At 41.1% G+C, this 18,766-nt stretch overlaps 3 protein-coding genes across 5 annotated transcripts in view; 1 reads left to right on the top strand and 2 right to left on the bottom strand.

The window, feature by feature from the left end:
- The window catches only part of arhgap35a (Rho GTPase activating protein 35a), a 58,714-nt gene extending 54,820 nt beyond the window's left edge, over nt 1–3,894 (bottom strand). The window contains exon 1 of the mRNA XM_084018655.1: nt 3,588–3,894. The gene's annotated coding sequence lies outside the window, so the exon portion shown is untranslated. The remainder of the gene's footprint in view (nt 1–3,587) is intronic.
- Nucleotides 3,895–7,574: 3,680 nt separating this feature from the next.
- On the top strand, nt 7,575–12,927 carry ap2s1 (adaptor related protein complex 2 subunit sigma 1). 3 transcript variants are annotated; one of them, XM_084018666.1, is made up of 6 exons: nt 7,575–7,716; nt 8,203–8,352; nt 8,814–8,927; nt 10,617–10,676; nt 11,393–11,526; nt 11,856–12,927. In XM_084018666.1, exons 1-5 carry the CDS (start codon nt 7,714–7,716, stop codon nt 11,492–11,494), a joined length of 429 nt encoding a protein of 142 aa, XP_083874792.1. In that variant the 5' UTR covers nt 7,575–7,713; the 3' UTR covers nt 11,495–11,526; nt 11,856–12,927. The 3 variants fall into 3 exon arrangements, with proteins under 3 accessions (XP_083874792.1, XP_083874791.1, XP_083874790.1); XM_084018665.1 differs by having other exon boundaries at nt 11,852–12,927; XM_084018664.1 differs by having other exon boundaries at nt 11,393–12,927.
- A 715-nt stretch (nt 12,928–13,642) lies between these two features.
- The window catches only part of rab4b (RAB4B, member RAS oncogene family), a 10,989-nt gene continuing 5,865 nt past the window's right edge, over nt 13,643–18,766 (bottom strand). Inside the window, exons 4-8 of the mRNA XM_084020113.1 lie at nt 18,513–18,575; nt 16,659–16,813; nt 16,456–16,551; nt 16,165–16,347; nt 13,643–16,080 (exon numbers count right to left, since the gene is read on the bottom strand). Coding sequence (XP_083876239.1) covers nt 16,232–16,347; nt 16,456–16,551; nt 16,659–16,813; nt 18,513–18,575 — 430 coding nt within the window. The 3' untranslated portion in view covers nt 13,643–16,080; nt 16,165–16,231. The remainder of the gene's footprint in view (nt 16,081–16,164; nt 16,348–16,455; nt 16,552–16,658; nt 16,814–18,512; nt 18,576–18,766) is intronic.

Below are 18,766 nucleotides of genomic sequence, written 5' to 3'. Positions count from 1 at the left end.
CTGTTATACCCTTAACTTGATAATGGAATATGTATTCAAGCATGACAAGCTTCTCTTTTTAGACTCAACACACAAAACTTTAGGAGAACTTTCGGTGGGACTAACTTGTTTTTGCGTGATCACGGCAGCAGCAGTCAAACCAACTGGTTGGAGGCGACTCAATCATAACATCTTATCTACAGACGTGCTGAGTCATGGAATTCAGCTGTGGCCAATAGCCAAGCTGCAGGGTTACTTATGGCTGTCATTGATTGGTTGATCCCCGAGCACAAAGCTGAAAGGGCACATACCAGGAACACAGCCTGAAGCAGAAACTGGCAGCTCGCGTTTTACTTTGCTCTCTCGTTCTTCTGGCTTGTTTTTCTTTTTTGTTCCTCCTCCAACTGACTACCTACTTTGTTGTGTCACTCTCTCACTGCTCCTAGTTTCTCCCCTCGTGTTTCCCCCTCCGCTCTTCCAAATCACCATTAGCCTTGTCCCTCTGTTGTGTAATTTTATCTGGAATAGCAAAGCACGGCCGCTCACGTCCAGAGGTCACCATTCCTCTGTGGTTTACATCCTGGTCCTTCATCTCCATGGTCACCGTGCTTCCAAACACTGTCTTTTTCTTTCACTCGGGAAGAAATATGAAGGCTAGTTAAAACTATCTCAACAGAGCCCTACGGCCACCATTCTAATCATTAATCATATCTAAAGCCCTGACTTTCCACTATCGTTATCCATTAATAATGCATTTGTATTGGAAAAGCAATATCATAATAAGGTGGGCTTAGGATAGAGAGCAAATGCAATCTTTATTACTGATAGATTTCAATAAAAATGACTCTCAAACTTCTTGAGTGAACCATTTGTTATGAAAGGGGTTTATGCATATCTTTGTTTCCCTCAAAGAAAAACAAGGCACAACCACCACGGCTGATTTAGGGTCAGTTCCCCTCGTACATAATTCGGCCATTCAGGATACAAAGTTAAACTGGCTTTAAATCAGAATAGGGCACACTACAGAGGCCTTTATATCAAGCTGTCCCCATCTGCAAATCTGTATTGAGCATGGGAGCTGAACCAGCGGGGAGAGAAGAGAACCCTCAGTTCATCTGAGGCAGGCACACTTTCTAATGGAAATTCAGATACAATCATCCCAGAATGCACTTCTCTCTGCCTAATAATCGGCCCATAGAACAAGGCAGCCATTGAGAGGAGAGTGACTGTAATCTGGTCCACCAAACTCCAAAGCTGCCCGCTATAATTAGCTCCTTTCTCCATCAAACACAGGCTTACACTGACTCACAAGCAACCCTCTCCTGTAATACAAGAGAGGGAAGAGATTTTTGGGAACGGCACATTTTGAGATGAGCAAGGAAATGTTCCACCCGGCCGGTATACGGAGCTGAGAAACCCTGCGTTGACAGGTACGCTAGCTGTGAAATCGGCATTCGAGTTTCACCGTTTCATTCAAAGGCGGAGATAATATTGTATGGGACACATTTTCAAATCAAGTGATACTACGCCAATAAGCCAGAAACACATTATTCCTTATCAAAATAACTCACAGCGGACCTTACTGGTTTTTAAAATGTTGTTTCACACACACGGGCTCAAGTACTCTCCGGATGCCTTTCTCATTTGATTTCTGCATTGAGACGTAAAGTGAGAACTATTAGAATTAGACTTGATACAAACAGGAGTGGATGCCCCTCCACTGCGTCTGTGACAAAGCATGCCAAACCCTGTTTTTCTGCACACAAAATATGGGACAGTATCTCACATCCAGTGTCCTCATCAAAAGGATGTATCCCAATCTCTGGCCTACATCCTGACGAACAAAGCCTGCCCTCCTCTAATCCCAGGAACATGTTCTAGTCCAGGGACCCGCGACACGATCAGCAGCTCAGAGGCGGGCAGACAGACAGGGGTGAGTGGGTATGCCGGTAGCTAGCATCCTGCCTTGGCAAACGGCACGGCTATTAGAGGAAGAAGAGGCTTCCTGGAGAGGTGTGACCACACTGCAAAGGGCCCAATCAAGCCGAGAACAGAAGTGCTGACAGCTGCTAATGCATTTACCTGAGAGCAAAGAGGCCGCCTTGCCAAGGAAAGCGTGCATACGGGTGTTTACTTCCCCCGTGGAATGTCTTCCCAACAAGGTTGATTAAGATCAAAGAGTGAGAAACTCATCAGAAAGCACATGCGGGGTTATGAGACAACATGTTTGCTCCACAACAGCATCTATCTCCTGTGAAATGACAAGGTTCCTGTTTTGAAAACGCCCCCCCTATCTGGCAGTGACACAGCAGTGCGGGCCACAGCCCTTCGCTGCGCACATCTGTGTTAAGGCCACATCCCTACAAAGACATTCCACCACTTATCGCCCTCTCTGAAGTCTTTCACAGTCGATCTCAGATCAATACCCAACAGGCAGGTAGAAAGATCACTTTTTTGAAATGAAGGCACTGAAGTCCGGCGGCAGGACTCTGACAAAAAGGGAGTGGCTGGCAGTTTGCAATGACCGCTTTGCAGTGGGAGTGAGAATAAAGCCGTGACACACCGGTGACGGGTTCTGGCACGAGAATAGATTAACGCTCGTGTTAATTGTTATCATTGGGGGCATCATATCAGTCATCGGTACCTTATCAATGAACGTGGAGGCACGTGGACATGCAGCATCCAGATATTCAAGTTAAACGTCCACACATGAGATAAAGATATTTGGAATGGCTACACAAACGCTGTAGATTGAGGAGATTTGAGCCGTCTGTGTGACAGGTAGAAACAGGAGCAGAGTTACCTCCCGGCGGGGCGGACACACATTATCTACAGGAAGCCCTCTACATGCAGCTCTGATGTTTGCAAAGTTTAGTGGAACATTTAACAAAAGTGGAAAATAATCACGACAAACATTCATTATGTTTAAGAGCTTACATCGTGACCTGAACACGATGAGGGCCACAGTTTGTGGCTAAGATCATGTCATCAAATTAAAATAATCAAATAAAAAGGCCAAGCTCACAACTTAGAAACCTCATTTACAAGTCACTTAATTGTTGACGTTTTAAACATTGATAAATAGCCCACAGCATTAAACAGTTGCTTGACAGCCAAACATCCTAGTCTTCCTCTACCAAATAGAAGTCCTTATTGCTCGTTATATTAGACGCATATGGGGAATATCTCCAGGCCTGAAAAGACCAATGGATTCCAGGTGTTGTTGTACAAACAATTTTAATGTTTTGCATTTTTACGACTTCCTTTCTCTTCTCTAAACTTCCCATTTCAACACACACAGGGCATCTGTAAGCTACATTAGAACCGGTTTTATTGGTGTAAACAAATGCATCGTCATTAGAATAATCATTATTATTACTATTAAGGGCTTCAAATCGCACGAGCTCTCAAAAAGAGAGAGGGGGGGGGGGGGGGGGCTGGGGTTGACTCCCAGTTTCTTGTTATTCGCAGCTCTACAAATACACCCCAAATAAGCTGCGATGTCGGCAGGAGGTAAACGCGTAACAATCCGTCCGACGGCGGTGAAATAGTCCGTCCACATGTGTTATTTGGTGCAGGAGAAGAGTGTCTAGTGTCGGTCTACATACCATAGCATTCCTCCTCTCCCTCCAGTGCCTCGTCCACTCCTTCCTTTCTTTCTTTCGCTGCTCCTCCGCGACTCGCAGCCGGTGAAAGACTTTTAAAAAAACAGACGAAAACACTTCCTACCAGCGCGTTTCACATCGATTATTTTCCGCCGTTTGGTTTTAATAAACGGGCGACATGTCCGTCGCCTCGCGCACTACGAGCTCGTTTTCATCAAAGTGAAGTTTTCTGAAACGAGATGCATATCTCTCCCAGTCTGTGGAGAGGAGGAGAGACGACAACCAAAAAAAACACACACACACAATCAATTCTCGTCAGGAAAAGAAAAAAATGCTGTTCAAACTCCAGTCCCCTTTCACCGCGGCTGGAAGCGAGGAGAAAAGGGGGAGGCGTTGGAAAAGCGCTGTTTTGGTGTGTGTGTGTTTTCTCTCTCTCCCCCCCTTCTTGATTCAACCACCACGTTGTTTTCACCAATTATTATTTCCTTTGTTGTGTCTAAAATAAAGAGTCCGTATGAAACGCGATCACAAGCTCTGCCTTCATTTGCCAAAGCGTCGCTTTTTAGCGCAACAACAGAACCGCGTCCTTTCTAACGTTAAGCCCCTTACAGGCCGAATGTGTGACGGCGGGTTTAAGGCTATTCTTTTTTTCAGCTTCCCAATAATGGCGGACCTTCTCCCGAATCCAGCATCTCCCTCCTATTCACACACAGAGAGAGAGAGAGACTCGCCCAAGCGGTTCATGGACACAATTACAACACACACACACACACACACACACACACACACACACACACACACACACACACACACACACACACACTGTTTATGAAGAGGTTTAAACTGAAGTTATAGATTTTTTAAAAACAACCTGCCATAATAATACCAATTTTTCCCATCTGATTTTTTTTCGTAACGTGGATTCATGTGAATATTCATTCAACCATACAGACCTGTGGATGTATAATTATCTTGACAAATTAATTAACTACAATTACATTTTAAATAAAATAAATAATAATGATGATAATTCATAGGATTTATATAACACTTTTTTGGATACACAAAGTCACACACGTATATTATGACTAAACTATAATATACTCAGGATTTTTTTATTTATTTTTTTAAAGAATTAACTAAAATGTGAGTTGGCTAATTATTGCACTACCACATTGAAGCATTGAAGATATGTATATATATTTGTCAATCTAGGTGGGTTTGGTGTGAGGAACCTATGGTTTTGCATTGCATTTTTTTTTTTTTTTTTTTTTTGCATTTCAAACACAGGCAGAGTGTCATATTATGTTTGAGAGAAGGCAGGCTCACCAGAAAACAAACTAGATTTAAAAAAAAAGCTGCCCTTTTAAGGTACTTTCAGTTACTACATATATTTTCACTACATTTCAGGATGCATTGTGCTTTTTTTCTTCTCTTTGTACATTATTTTATATTGTACCTTTGACAGCTGTCGCTACTTGTCACTTTTATCAACAAACACACTCAAAGTAGATGGTCAACTTCTAAAATAATATGTTTTTTGTTTTTTTTAATTCAATCTGTATTCTTTTTTAGATGGAATCAACACAAACAACATAAAGCACATTGTTGCCGGCCATCACATTAACATCATTATCAATTTCCTTTGTGTGACACTTAAGGATTTGCATGTATTTGTGAAGCATACAACAACAAAGGAAGGTGAAGGTAAGAAAGGAGGAGGAAGTAAATAGGGAAGGCAAAGCAGCGCCCATTTTCATTTTCCACACATTATCCATCTTGTACTAGATCATTTCTCAGCCTGTTCCCAACAGTGTATATGCAGTCCTGATGGGCCATATTCTGTAATGAGTACCTTTATTCTTGATAATTTGAGTACATTTAATGCTTCTTCTTCAGTAAACAGAGGAGTCTTAAATATTCTTACATCAAGATATGAATTCTTTCACCACTGATGATTACATACACAATATTTGGAGGTTTTATCTCAGGCCTATTATTACACATTTCTAATAAATGTATATATATAATTTTCTAATTGTATCTGAAACACCATTGGTATCAGACATTCCTCCGTATTAAAGCATGTTCTTCTGTCACACAGTTTCTGAGCCACAGAAAGAAGAAGGTCATGTCACTATGACTTATTTGGGTCGAATTGCCTCACATCTGTCTCACACATCACTTCCTTTCACAACTGATCCCAGTTTCCCTGTGCAAACTCAAATATTTGTCATCTTCTAGATTTTAATGATCTGCTGGGACATAACCGGTATTTGTCAAGTACCCAAGGACTCTTCAACATAAAACACACATTTCCTGAGAAAATCCATCATCTCAAAGATAAGTCATATTTATATACATCGTGGCCAGTCATCCCCTTTGTACAAGACTTGCAACAAGTCCTCCAGAAGTATTTTTATTCTCAGAAAGACACAACTATACTTCCACTTACTTGGAGAAATGTGTGCAGTGTTGTACAAAACAACTCTAACAGCTCAAACAGATGTTAACTGTCTTGCATTGGGACTTTCTCCTGGAATTTCTCCTCATCTCTCCCTGAGACTCCTCTCCCTCTGGTAATCTGAACTATGTCTGATATGAAACCAAATACTTCATAAGAATGTAAAACACGATTTTTCTGATATTGACATATTGAGACAATATTTAACCTCTTGGGCTGTTGAATAGCAAAACCAACAATCAGAAATGATAATTTTTAAGGATAGAAAGTTATATTTTTCTTAAATGAGTTGTACGATTACAATGTATTAAGTGCACTATGTGCGCCTTGACAGTTTGAAATGTGACCCACCATTAAATACACAGTCAGGCTGGGTTCAAGGTGCACTGCCCTCCGTTTGAAAAAGTCCACAAGCTTCTGTCCAATCACATTAGTCACTGTGGTCCCTGCAATATTTGCATGACCCCAATCACAGAGCAAGATTAGCAGGGGTCAAAGTTTCTGTTCAATAATCTGCCTATGTTTTACATCTCTCTCTCCTACCACTGTTTTTCAACATGGGCCAGACCCCGTACAACGTTTGCTCACTTAGCTTTTAAATGATGACACGAAGGGTTATATGTGCTGTTTAATTCTTATATAAAGATTACCACATGTGTTGTGCTTTTAGAACACCACAATCAAAACACAGCTGCAAACCTACATGGAGGGGAAAAACTACATTTATTGTTTTCTCACTGGTTGGTTTTCCCTTTCATTTGATATATTTTCCCTATCAACCCTCTCTGTATTTGTAGAAATATTTCTGGGTCCCAAGAACAAGCACATTCCTTCACCCTTAGTTGTGCAATCCCTCACAATCACAGTTCCCCATCCCCCTCTGACCCCCTAAACGCCAGAATGCACAGAGAAACAAGCTGTCCACGCTGTCTGGGCAATGTTCTGTGGTGAACGGCTGCCCAACCAGACCAATAAACAAACTCTGAGCCCTGACTCTGCAGAAAACAACCACAAATGATGAAACCTCCAAGAGGGTGGAAAGATATACCGGTCCTGCTACTTTTTCATTCTGTATTGTTTATGAAAATTCTTAGGTGTGGTGTGTCACAAATGTGCCACACACACACACACACACACACACACACACACACACACACACACACACACACACACACACACACACACACCAAGAAATGCTAGTAACTATGTATAACATTTAAAAAAAATAAAATGACATATATTTTCTTTTTATAAATGGTGGGGTTGAAAAGGTAATCCCGCTTGCCACTGAAGTTGGGCAGCTATACTAAACTAAATTTGACTAAAATCTCATTAAAACGTACGTTTTTAATGACAATCTGTGTATCTGCTACAGAAACAGGAACGTCCCCTTTGCTTCTCATGTGACCCAAAGTGCGCCGCTACGTAGGACCGCTGGTTCTTGTAGTACCAGATAACATTCCATTGGCTCTAAATGTGGCAACAAAAACTACATCCCCCACTATGCAACGCGACGTAGCGTAGTTTTGCACTTCCTGTTAGCTCAGCGACGATAGCGGACGAGCGGTCGAAAAACTTCACTGATGTATTTATGTAAAAACGTAGAATAACGGTTCAGTAACGTGCTATTTTTGAGACTCTCGGGTCCATATTTAGAAGACTACAATGGTAATTATGTCACGGATGAACTATGTTGTCTTTTCATCGGAATAGCGCTAATTCCGCTAGCTTGCTAGCGTTTGAGAGATCGCTAGATAACCTCTCCATTCAGTCAGTAGAAACCGTTTGCTAGCTTGGTTAGCTAACTTACCTTCGCAGGCTAAAGCCACAGATCTGAAGTCACGATCTCGTACCGAGGACACAGACTACCGTTCAGATCAAATATATCGCCTGGCAATCATTTTGACTTTGTCTAAGGTGTTGCACAATCATGTTGTCAAAGTAGATGGGTGTGGTTTACTCACCGCCAGTTTAGCTAAAGCTAATGCTACCAGTATACCTTGTTAGACTTTCAAACGTAGCTATTAGCAACGTCGAACGTTACATTGGATAGTCGTGTCCGATCTAATAAATGTCTGTCTCAAACCACCCAGACTGTTTCTGTCGTAATCTTATTGTTTCTCTATTTTTCTACCCTTGAATTGTATGCCATAGATTCGCTTCATCCTCATCCAGAACCGAGCCGGAAAGACACGACTGGCCAAGTGGTACATGCAGTTTGATGATGATGAGAAACAGAAGTTAATCGAGGAAGTGCATGCTGTGGTAACTGTCAGGGATGCCAAGCACACCAACTTCGTGGAGGTATGGGATTAGTCAATATCATATGCATGCGTGGTTACTTCTCTTTTTCTGTGTGGTTCTGTGACATACCCCAACAGGATACTTTGTTCAGTTAAACCAGAACCTTGTTTTCCTTCTAATTCCTTCCACAGTATAATGACTGAAACCACTTTGTTGTTGAGTCTCTGTCGTGGCTACTTCACAGTAAAATAATTGGGTGACTCATGTGAACCCCACAATATAAACATTTTCCACTAGCTACTAAATCACAAGTCTTTTTTCTTTCACAATTTCAACCATTTGGAGAAATACACTGTCAAACGAGAAATCCTGACCATTTTTTTGTGTGCGTTTTGTTCCAAAGTCGTTAGAAATATACTGGGTGTGTTTTACGTTACAACTTAAGTCCAAGCAAAGCTGCTGCTGTTGTCATAATATGAGAGAGGGGGTTGTTAAGAGGCTTTACATTTTCTTTCTCACAGTTCAGGAACTTCAAGATCATTTACCGGCGTTATGCTGGTCTGTACTTCTGTATTTGCGTGGATGTGACCGATAACAACTTGGCATACCTCGAGGGAATCCACAACTTTGTAGAGGTAACTGACACGCACAACACATGACATATAGACTTGGTAAGTGAACTATGATGATTTACTTCTCATGGTCTGCTTGTTTTCCGGAATGTCTGTTAATGATTTCCTTCACAAACTTGCCCTCCTCTACTGTCTGGCAGTTCCTTAATATCAAACATGCGTTCTTGTGGGATCTATGGACTGCAGTCAATTGACATTTAGTGCAATGTAATATCTTAACCACTGTGGTCGTTTAGCGTGACAGAGTCATAGTTCCTTTTGCATTATGTTTAGGGTGTGAGTCATCATCGACTCTGATCGGCGTTAGATAATGCTAGGTCAAGTGATGCTGGAAATAAGCCCTCAGCAATAAAATATAAATTGATCAGTAATTACAAACTGAGTCTGATAGCAACTGATCCACAGGCGTGGCACAAACACGATGGCAGCAGTAATTCCAGATTTGGGACCCATAACATTTTGTAATGTGCCAGCATTTTGGTCAGATAAACATCAGATTTTCCTTATGATGTCTGGGCCTATGACCTAGTTTTTGCACATTTGCATCCTGTCTGTGTTAAAATTACCATAAAGTGCTACTGCAGCAAATTAAATGCTAATCAATATTCTCTGCTACTCATCATTTCAGATGTTGCTTGACAGCAGATCTAACAATAATTAAATCTGATTCTGGGTGTTAGATGTTACATAATTAAAACTGGGCTGAAATAAAATGCCATAATCAGCTAATTATTTTATTATTTAATGTATTTATTCAGTGACTTACTCAGCATAACTAGCTACAGTATGTTTATTATAAATATCAAGTGATAGATCAAGTGCATCTTGATCTATCACTTTGCTTAATTACTGTTTAACAACTTTTTCCTTTTCCAACAGTGTTCAATTTTATAACTCATAAAGACCAACTAATGTTGTAAGCTAAAGGTACAATCTATGTTTGTTTTTGGCTAAGACAAACAGTAGACTGTTTTTTTATGCAGAGCACTCTGGGTGAAGGTCATTTTATGTAATGTTTCACTATGAAATGTGCATGTAAGTGCATTTGGAAATGCACAGTATATAAGTTGCACTTTCCTTTCACTTTCACATGCCAAAGGAGATATAACCAATTTAAGATCAATACAGTCCATGCTTTTTGAGAATATGAGCTCACAGGACTTTGTGGTGCTCCTTTCAACATTTACTTGCAAATTCTCAACAAGGGGCCAGTAGTTCTGCCACTGTGAATGAGTTCTTGTGGAAACAAGATGAGAGGAGCACATTATATGAATAAGGATTGTATGATTTGGTCGACTAATCGATTAGTAATTTAATCGACAGTGAGTATCTGTAAAGAATCACAGATAAGCTCCACTTTAAATCTTGTGTTCACCATGGAAATAAATAATTCAGTATGGGGGGAAAAAAAGCATAAAAAAAATAACTAATTGACTAAAGAAATGAGTCGACTAAGACGGGGCAGCCCTGACAAGCAATGCATACATTTTAATTTGGAGTATTTTACACGGTTGTAGTGGAAATTGGATTGCATGGTTGTAAAGAGGATTTTGCTGCTACTACACCATCTTTTTATTTCTGTTATGCATTACATTAAGACTGAAATTACCATACACCTTTATGGCTGGTCACAGTAGACTATTTGGTTATCCTCTAGTTTGGATTTTTTATTGTGCTTCTCTTTCCTGTAAGGTGCTGAATGAGTATTTCCACAACGTGTGTGAATTGGACCTCGTGTTCAACTTCTACAAGGTAAGGACATTGCAAAACATTTTTCTAATTAGCTTGCTCATAGAGGAGCACAAGTGGAACATGAGAAAATGTTCCTTTCGTTATGCTGCCATCGGAATTAATATAACTTTCACAACTTGAGTGGTCACTCAGTGAGATTCATCTAAATAATTTTAATTGGGGATGGATATACATTTTTCATGTAGAAATGCTAAGCAACAAACACCTCTGAACTCCATCCCAACTGCTGCTAGTGTTCTTACTAATTACCCAAGGTGTCTGAACATCCACCCACATGCCCCCACAGCATTACTTGAAGCAAGCGCCGACTATGTTTGATGTGTTACACCCAGAAATAAGAGAAATCAACACTGGACTTAATTATTTCACAAGCTCAGCCACTCACCTCTCTTAGGTGTGGGGCCAAGAAGGACTGATTCATCTCTGTATTTAGTCATCCAGCAGTTATTTTTACATTTTGATGACACAGAGGTGGAGTTGAGCAATGATGACCACGGGTTAGGTGATTGCGTGTCGTTGGTGTATCAGACCATTTTCCAGGGAACTCAAACCTTCCACGTGTAGGGAAGAAGATTATGGTACTTTGGTTTCAGGTCCAACAACACTACATGTGACTTGTGGTATTTGAACTTCCTTTTAATCCTACCTGAATCCTCTCATCACAAACTCGGGGCCATGTCTGCCCTCTAATGCATTCCCTGTGTCTACACTTTAAGGTGTACACGGTGGTGGACGAGATGTTCCTGGCGGGAGAGATCAGGGAGACCAGTCAGACCAAGGTCCTGAAGCAGCTCCTCATGCTCCAGTCGCTTGAGTAGAAAACAACCCACCACCCTTCCTACCCGCCCAGGTACCTCAAACTGACCTACTCCTTGTTCCCGTCACTCTGGAAATCATCTTCCTGCCTCTACGGAGCAGACCTCACTCCTGAGAGAACTTCGGGAGAGGGGTGTTTTTAGAAATAGAAATACACAATATTGTTTACATATGGATATATTAATAGGGAAGTTCAATTAACCTGTTTGTCACAGCAGTCTGTATGTCGCAATATTCTGTATTTGTTCTACTTCTAATGAAGTCTGCCAGTATTAAAAGGCTGTACATTTCAACATGTTAACATTTCCTATACCGCATAAGTTACAGTCGACTTTATATTCTGTTCCCTTTTTCCAAAGCCAGATGCTGCAGAAATGAGATCGTTCAACCAGTTAGTCTTTGCATTTATCTGCTGGGTGCAAACACTGGTGTAGATCCACCAGTGTGACACTGCTCTCTCCTGCCCTCCTCCTCCTCCCTTCATTAACCTCAACTTTGATTTAATGGCACTACTGTGACTAACGAGCACCGTGGATAAAGAGTGACTGCCTGGGACGGCCATTTCTATAAATCCATGGAAACAAAGACCTCGCCAGTGATGTGGTATTAGACTTGTAACACCGTCTGCTCATTCCTATCTGGTTCACAGTACAAGCAAACTCCAACTAGAAAGCCCTTCAGAGCAGTTGACCCACACGGCAGGTTCATAATTGAATGGAGTGTGCTTAGGATGAGGGCCATTTCCACGGTGTGTTATGGCAACATCCTCATGGGTGATGATGATAAACAGTGTAGGTTATGTCAGCTCAGATGGCCGCACTCTGGATGTTGTAAGCCGTTTTCATTGCATTTCAAACTATCTGGATGATTTGATGCAACTCACTGCTTTAAAAATAGTGCTTGTTGGTCGCACTTAAAACGCACTCGGATGGAGAAAAAAAAGTATATTTTACATAAGGCAGTACTGTGAAGTTTGCTTGGTATGGTGTACATACAGTGTATCTTGCGTATGTTGTTTTTGTGAAATTAACACATGCATTCCAGGAAGAGTGGTTCTTATTTACTTAAGATCCATAAACTCCTTTGCCACGGCGTAAAAATAAATTGGCTTTTAAATTCCTCCAATGAACTTTGACAAAAAAGCAAACAAACACTTAATTTCCTTTTGCTGGACTTAAATGCTAATGAAATTACTTGTCATACTCTAATTTTACCATATCCAATCACAAAGTTGGTTACAAATGTTACTGTTGTTGAACTTTTGTATTTTTTTTTTAATGATTAGGCAATTGTGAAATATATGTACTGCTTCCCTTCTGTCCCCGTGTGAGTTTGTTGATGGAAGATGTGCGTATGTATGTTTAACTGTCTCCAATTCAACTACCCACGTCAATACGTCCCATTATATGTAAATAATAAATAAGTGATACATGAATATCGTTTTCTGCTTGATTAATCTCAAAGAAAAGGCCTTTTTTTATTTAAATTAAATTTACATTTTCCCATCTATCGCCTGAAATGCCTTAAAATATGGTGATTAAAATGATTCCATATTTGTAGGCTTGACAAGTACGGCTTTAAATAAGACAAAATAAGTACTTTGTCTTTAAATACAGGAACTGGAGATTTTCTATACAATATTTTACCACCATCTAGTGGTAAAACAGCTCTACCACAGTAAATTATTCAATTTGGTTATGAGGTCACCTATTTAGGATCAATAAATCAGTCAATATATCCACTTCAACTACATTGAACCACTCTGGCTGGTACTCCATCGACCCGTGAGCATAAATCCAGACAATTGGACACAGAGGGCATTTACTCTCGGTCTTGTGAGTCCTCTGACATCCTAACCTCACCCTGCCTGAGAAACGACTCGACTGCAGAATGAACGAGGAGGAGAGTTAATCATGTACACGAGTTCCATTGTTAAATTTCAGGGTCTGCTAAGTCAGCTGCCGATAAACCTGATGTATTAATACGTTATTGCTGACAGGAGAGTTGACATAAAAAGATATATATATATATAAATAGATTAACCTATATTCAGGATCTGCTGTACATTAACTCTGCCGGGCACTGAACTGAGCTCTTTAACAGGAACCTACGGTCACTTAGAGACAGATAAACATCCAGGAGACGGGTGAAAGGGATTAACTGAAAAAACAAGCAGTTTACTGGGAATTGCATATTCATCACAATCAATGAGCAACATTCACCCTCAATAAACAATAGACAAATCTTATTTACAACATAGGTTACTTGAGATGTACAGTAGTATTTTTGGGTTGGTTATATAACATTAGTTACTAAGCAACAACTGAGTTGGATTGCGTTCATCACATGATTGACTGTAGACAGGAAGTAAGAAAACGATGCTCATCATATGGCTGTTTTGGTGATCTGTACAATAAATACATAGACTCCGGTCTCTCAGCATTCAACCATTTGGATGACTTCATAACTGAATACAAATGACATCTTGTGATAAGCGTTGCTGCTGACGGCCACTTACAGCTCAGGAAGTGAACATCCTCTCACCGCTACCTCCACGTCAGCAGCAGGCTGAAACAAACAAAACCTCAGGCAGCAGGAGTTCTCACCGCCACAGCGGCCTTCCCTCGTGACAGCAGAATCAAGGACATCAAATCAAGGATCTCAGTTGTTATTTAGTAAGAAATGATAACGTCTACAATTAAAATCTTTATTACAGTATACCGTTGAATTAAAATAAAATGGATAATTCTATAGTTGCAGCATATAAACATAACATGAAAAGTAAAAGTGCACTTGCAGAAGGAGACAAACTATCACACAATGCCAATATTTTATGAAAACTTCAAAGATCTTTGACCATCTGTTTATTGGTGCTTTTGTTTGCACAACTCACAATCTTTCTTCCTTCAGTGTGCTGGCTCACTTAAAAAACACGTATGGTTTGTCTGGGAGGACGTATGCCAACACTCGAGGAGAAGACATGAGAAAATAAGATTTGCAGGCAGTTTGTTTTGATCTCCTCTTGGCTGGGTCAGTATGACCGGCGCTCAGTGGTTCAGACAGAAGCAGTGCCTTTGACTCAACAGTAGGGTGGGAAGTTTATAACTCACAAACCTCAATCTCCTCCGGCAGCACCACAAACCAATGCCGTCAGTGCTGCGTGGAAAAGGAAACCATGTTTCAGTGGAAATTCCCTGTTTCTCTCTGGGGCAAATCGGGGTCTGTTCTAAGGAGAAAACATCTGGGTCGGCTCAGCAGACTCAGTGACATTATGTAGCTGAGCTGCTGCTTTGCTTGATAAAGAGAAGTGAAAACTCCTTGGAAGGTCAAAAACAGCATTCTGACTTTTATCAAGGCACACTTACACGATAACAGCGTCAAGCCTCTATGGGAGAATTGAGTGGGCAGCTTGAAAGTTTCCCCAAACATGGCACTGAGGCAAAACCAACTGTGGTTTCCTGTGACGTCTTTTACACAGAATGTGAAGCATAAATTAAAGGAGAGTCAAAAGGGAAAAAAAATGGAGAAAAAGCCCAGCAGGAGGAGTCAAAGGCATTGTTTGTTTACAAAGATTGATGACCTTTTCTTGACCTTACACTGTGATAGGACTAGAGACACCCAGACTTTACCATGGGCTACATCTGTTGATGCAAATCTATAGACTTTGGAGTAAAATAATATATAATAAATATATTTTTTTGTGCTTTAAACTTGACCCACATGCTCCTCTATGTGGACGTACAATGGAGTGATTGGACCATTCCCACAGTTTAGAGACATGGTGACTAGGATTAATATAACGCAGATCCACTATATCAAGTATATTACCAAGGCCAACACTCTACACACACTATGTCATAATAGTGCATTTAAATGCAAACCAAAAAGTCAAAGGACTCAACGTAACACACATTTCAGAGTGGGTAAAAGAACTGTGCTCTACATTTGGGCCAGAAAAACATTAACTACTTAAACTGACCAATCAGCTGCTTTGATTTGATTCAGGATAATGACTGGACCACAGCTGAAGAAACCTCTACAAAGACTCACATTGGATCTGGTTTTCAATATGTTCTACATAAAAACCAAAAATGTGATTTTACTCAGAAGAGGGCCGATTATCACTTAGTCACCATCAATGTCTGAATTTACAGAAAGTACAGTTAAAGGATAATAAAAAGCAAAATATCAACTGGTGCCTTAAGGAATATTAAAAACTCAATGAATGCACAAAATAGTTCACCAATACTTTACAAACAATAATGTGCAAACAAAGAAAGCATGTTGGTGTTACTAAAACCAGAAGGAAATAAAGATAAAACAACAGTGGGGCAGCCCATACACACAACCCTTGACTCTGCCTCGTCCGGTAAGTCACTGAAGGATTCCTCTTCGTTAGGGTCGCAGCGTGTTCACACCGAGAGGTTTCCCTGCCAGACACAGGGGCAATGCAGACCCCCTCAGGTTAGAAGTAGAGAGTCTTACCAGAGGTCAGGGGTTGTAGTGATCTCCATGAATAATCATCCAGGTGATCCAAGGTGTGTGAGACTATAGAGAGAAGGTCCCACACACCAAACAACACCTGGAGCTGGAGCAAAGAGACGAGAAGGGGGTCAGGAGCATTATCTATAATCAGACATGTCTCTTATTTGAGTGATTACACGCCACTGACCTGTAGGGGGCGTCCCGTCTGTGTGGGCCTGAGGTGAGGGGTGGGGGGGGGGGGGGGGCACCGATCCCTAGCAATTACACTGCTGCTTATTCTGTGCGGTGGTGCCTCTTGGCTGTCGCAGCTGCCTCAACGAAGCATCTCCATACTGGATACCTGAACCCATCCTCTCTGGGTCCAACTCACCTTTGAAAGGAACCATAATGAGGACCGTGAGTGATGCCGGCAGATCCACATGGCCTCACAACGCGTTCAAGCATGGATATCATAAGTAGCGATTCATGAGCAGTGTACCTGAATCTATCTTGTTGAGGATGGTGCGAGCACATTTCAGGAAACCCTCCTCGACATTCTCCCCTGTCAGAGCGCTTGTCTCCAGGAACATCAGCTCTATGTAGGTTCAAAAACAACATTCAGGTGAAGCAAACGACAAGAATCAGAATCAGAAAAATACAGACAAAAGAGAGACTTGACAATGTAGATTTAACACCAGTTACCGTTCTCCTGAGCGAAGCGTGATGCTTCCAGGAAGGTCACCTCTCTGTCGGCGTCCAGGTCTTTCTTGTTGCCACATAGGATAATAACAATGTTGGGGCTCGCCAGAGTCCGTGCATCCGTCAGCCAGTTAGTGAGAGCGTTGTACGTCTCTCGACTGTAAGACAGGACAGATGGACAAACAGTGGCTCGTTTATTGTCGGGTGTAAACAATCCGCCTGTAACATGGTGAGACCAAATGATTTTCAGTCTGAATAACCTCAAAGACATACACATTTCATATATGTGGGCCTTTAAATACTTATAATTTAAATACTCTTCCTTTTGTGTGGTAAATAATGCATTCCCATTTCAAGTCAGCAAATTACTTTACAAAGATCTCAAATATGCATTTATTACTTTTCTTGCTCACATAGTAACCTCTTCCTTAATAACACCTGGAAGCCTTTTTATATGGAAGCTTACAAGCAGGAGGTCATTTCCACTGAAGGACAAAATATTATCTACCAGCAGCCAGATCGTAAGTACCTCAGATATATCACTCAGATATAGGACCATGTCTTCAGCTACTGGATGCCAAATATAAAGTGGAGGATGTTTTACTGTTATAGGGTGCTAAGACTTTTTTCCTAAAAAAGAAAAAAAAAGGGCCAAACTTGACCAACAAATGTTAAATTCTTAGATGGATTTTATTCTGTGCTCATGTTTGTTTGGATCTTAACGGGGATGTTAAAGTCACAAGTATGCCTTCTGAAACTAGTCTCTTCCCCGACTCAGCTCATGGGATTATTAATTATTACATAGAGCATTCTGTTGGCAATGAAGAGAGTCACAGACCCTTCATGGCATCTTCTTTGGGTTGAAGCCAACGGTCACCATGGAGACAGGACCCTGTTGTCCATGGTAACATGAGGCCAGCGAGGTTAGCAGAGGGGTGTGGGTCAGCAGAATGATGCTTAATAGCTGCTTCCCCAAACAGCCAAAGAATGACATCAGTCCTCATCCACATGCAGCCGCAATCTGATTCGCATGTTTCTCTCTCAACTACGTTCCTGTCCACCTTCCTGCTAACCTTTGACCTATGAGATGTGGTAAATGTATCCATCTCCTTGTGCTCCCTCCCATTGCGGATCACTCCTTGTTGTCTCCTCAGGTGAAGCTTTCTGTGATGGGCTTTTTCTTTGCCAACTGCTGCTGCCTGCCAGAGGAAGCCTCCATATTACAGCTCCTGCCACTCTGCACTCCATCTCTATCTCCTTAAAGGCTCATACATTCCCACAAACAAACTGTATTACAGTCTTGTCCATCTGCATTACTGCACTCACTCCATCTTGATTTCACAGCCCCTCTATCGCTACACAGAGCGCATGAAATACAGGCCTGTGTGGGGGTTCTGGTATTCATATTACACTGTGTGGGTGCATAGTCATTAAATTGCACAATTTCTGGAGGTGGTATGGACAAAATCGTTTTTTGACACCTTGCAGACTGTAAACAACACAGGTGCTCATAAAAATGACTTGAGTAAATTGGAAATACTATTTAGAGTTAAGTTTCATGGGTCAGTACATTTAAATTTCACATCCAATTTCAACAGTTCAAGATATGGTTGCTGTGAATGTCTAACAAAAACGTTGTGCTTTCAGTTTTTTTTCGGTAGTTTCTAATGTTTATTTTTATACACTTTATGAGAAAAAATTATGAAGTAATCTGAAAATGAAGTCTGGGAGATATGCACTCTGGCACTGGCAGGAAAAGGTAAGTCATTTGTTTGTGTCCATATCCCACAATACAACATTATTTAAATGGTCATTCTGACACATTGCAGTATAATTACAGTGTGGAAAGGTAGGTACCTGGTAATGTCATAGACCAGGAGCGCTCCAGCTGCTCCTCTGTAGTAGCTGCGTGTAACAGAACTGTGGAGAGAATGCAGACATTTTGTTTCAAACGACGTATTCACAATATCAACATCAGCTGGTGAGATTTGGCTGGGAAAGATGAACGAGGAACTGCCCCTTGCTTTCAACTATTATCATCACTCAGGGACTTAATTGCTCCAATGGAGCCGCTCAGAGACTGTGGCATCACCACATGCGACTGTGACTAA

Source organism: Eutrigla gurnardus, assembly GCF_963514095.1.
Source record: "Eutrigla gurnardus genome assembly, chromosome: 10".
Lineage (NCBI taxonomy): Eukaryota > Metazoa > Chordata > Actinopteri > Perciformes > Triglidae > Eutrigla > Eutrigla gurnardus.
This window is presented reverse-complemented; position numbering and strand designations above follow the sequence as displayed.

Excerpts from the sequence above, each read along its gene's own strand:
- ap2s1 (XM_084018666.1), top strand. Across the intron at positions 8,353-8,813 it reads AGCACACCAACTTCGTGGAG|TTCAGGAACTTCAAGATCAT; the intron begins GTATGGGATTAG and ends TCTTTCTCACAG. Across the intron at positions 10,677-11,392 it reads TCGTGTTCAACTTCTACAAG|GTGTACACGGTGGTGGACGA; the intron begins GTAAGGACATTG and ends CTACACTTTAAG.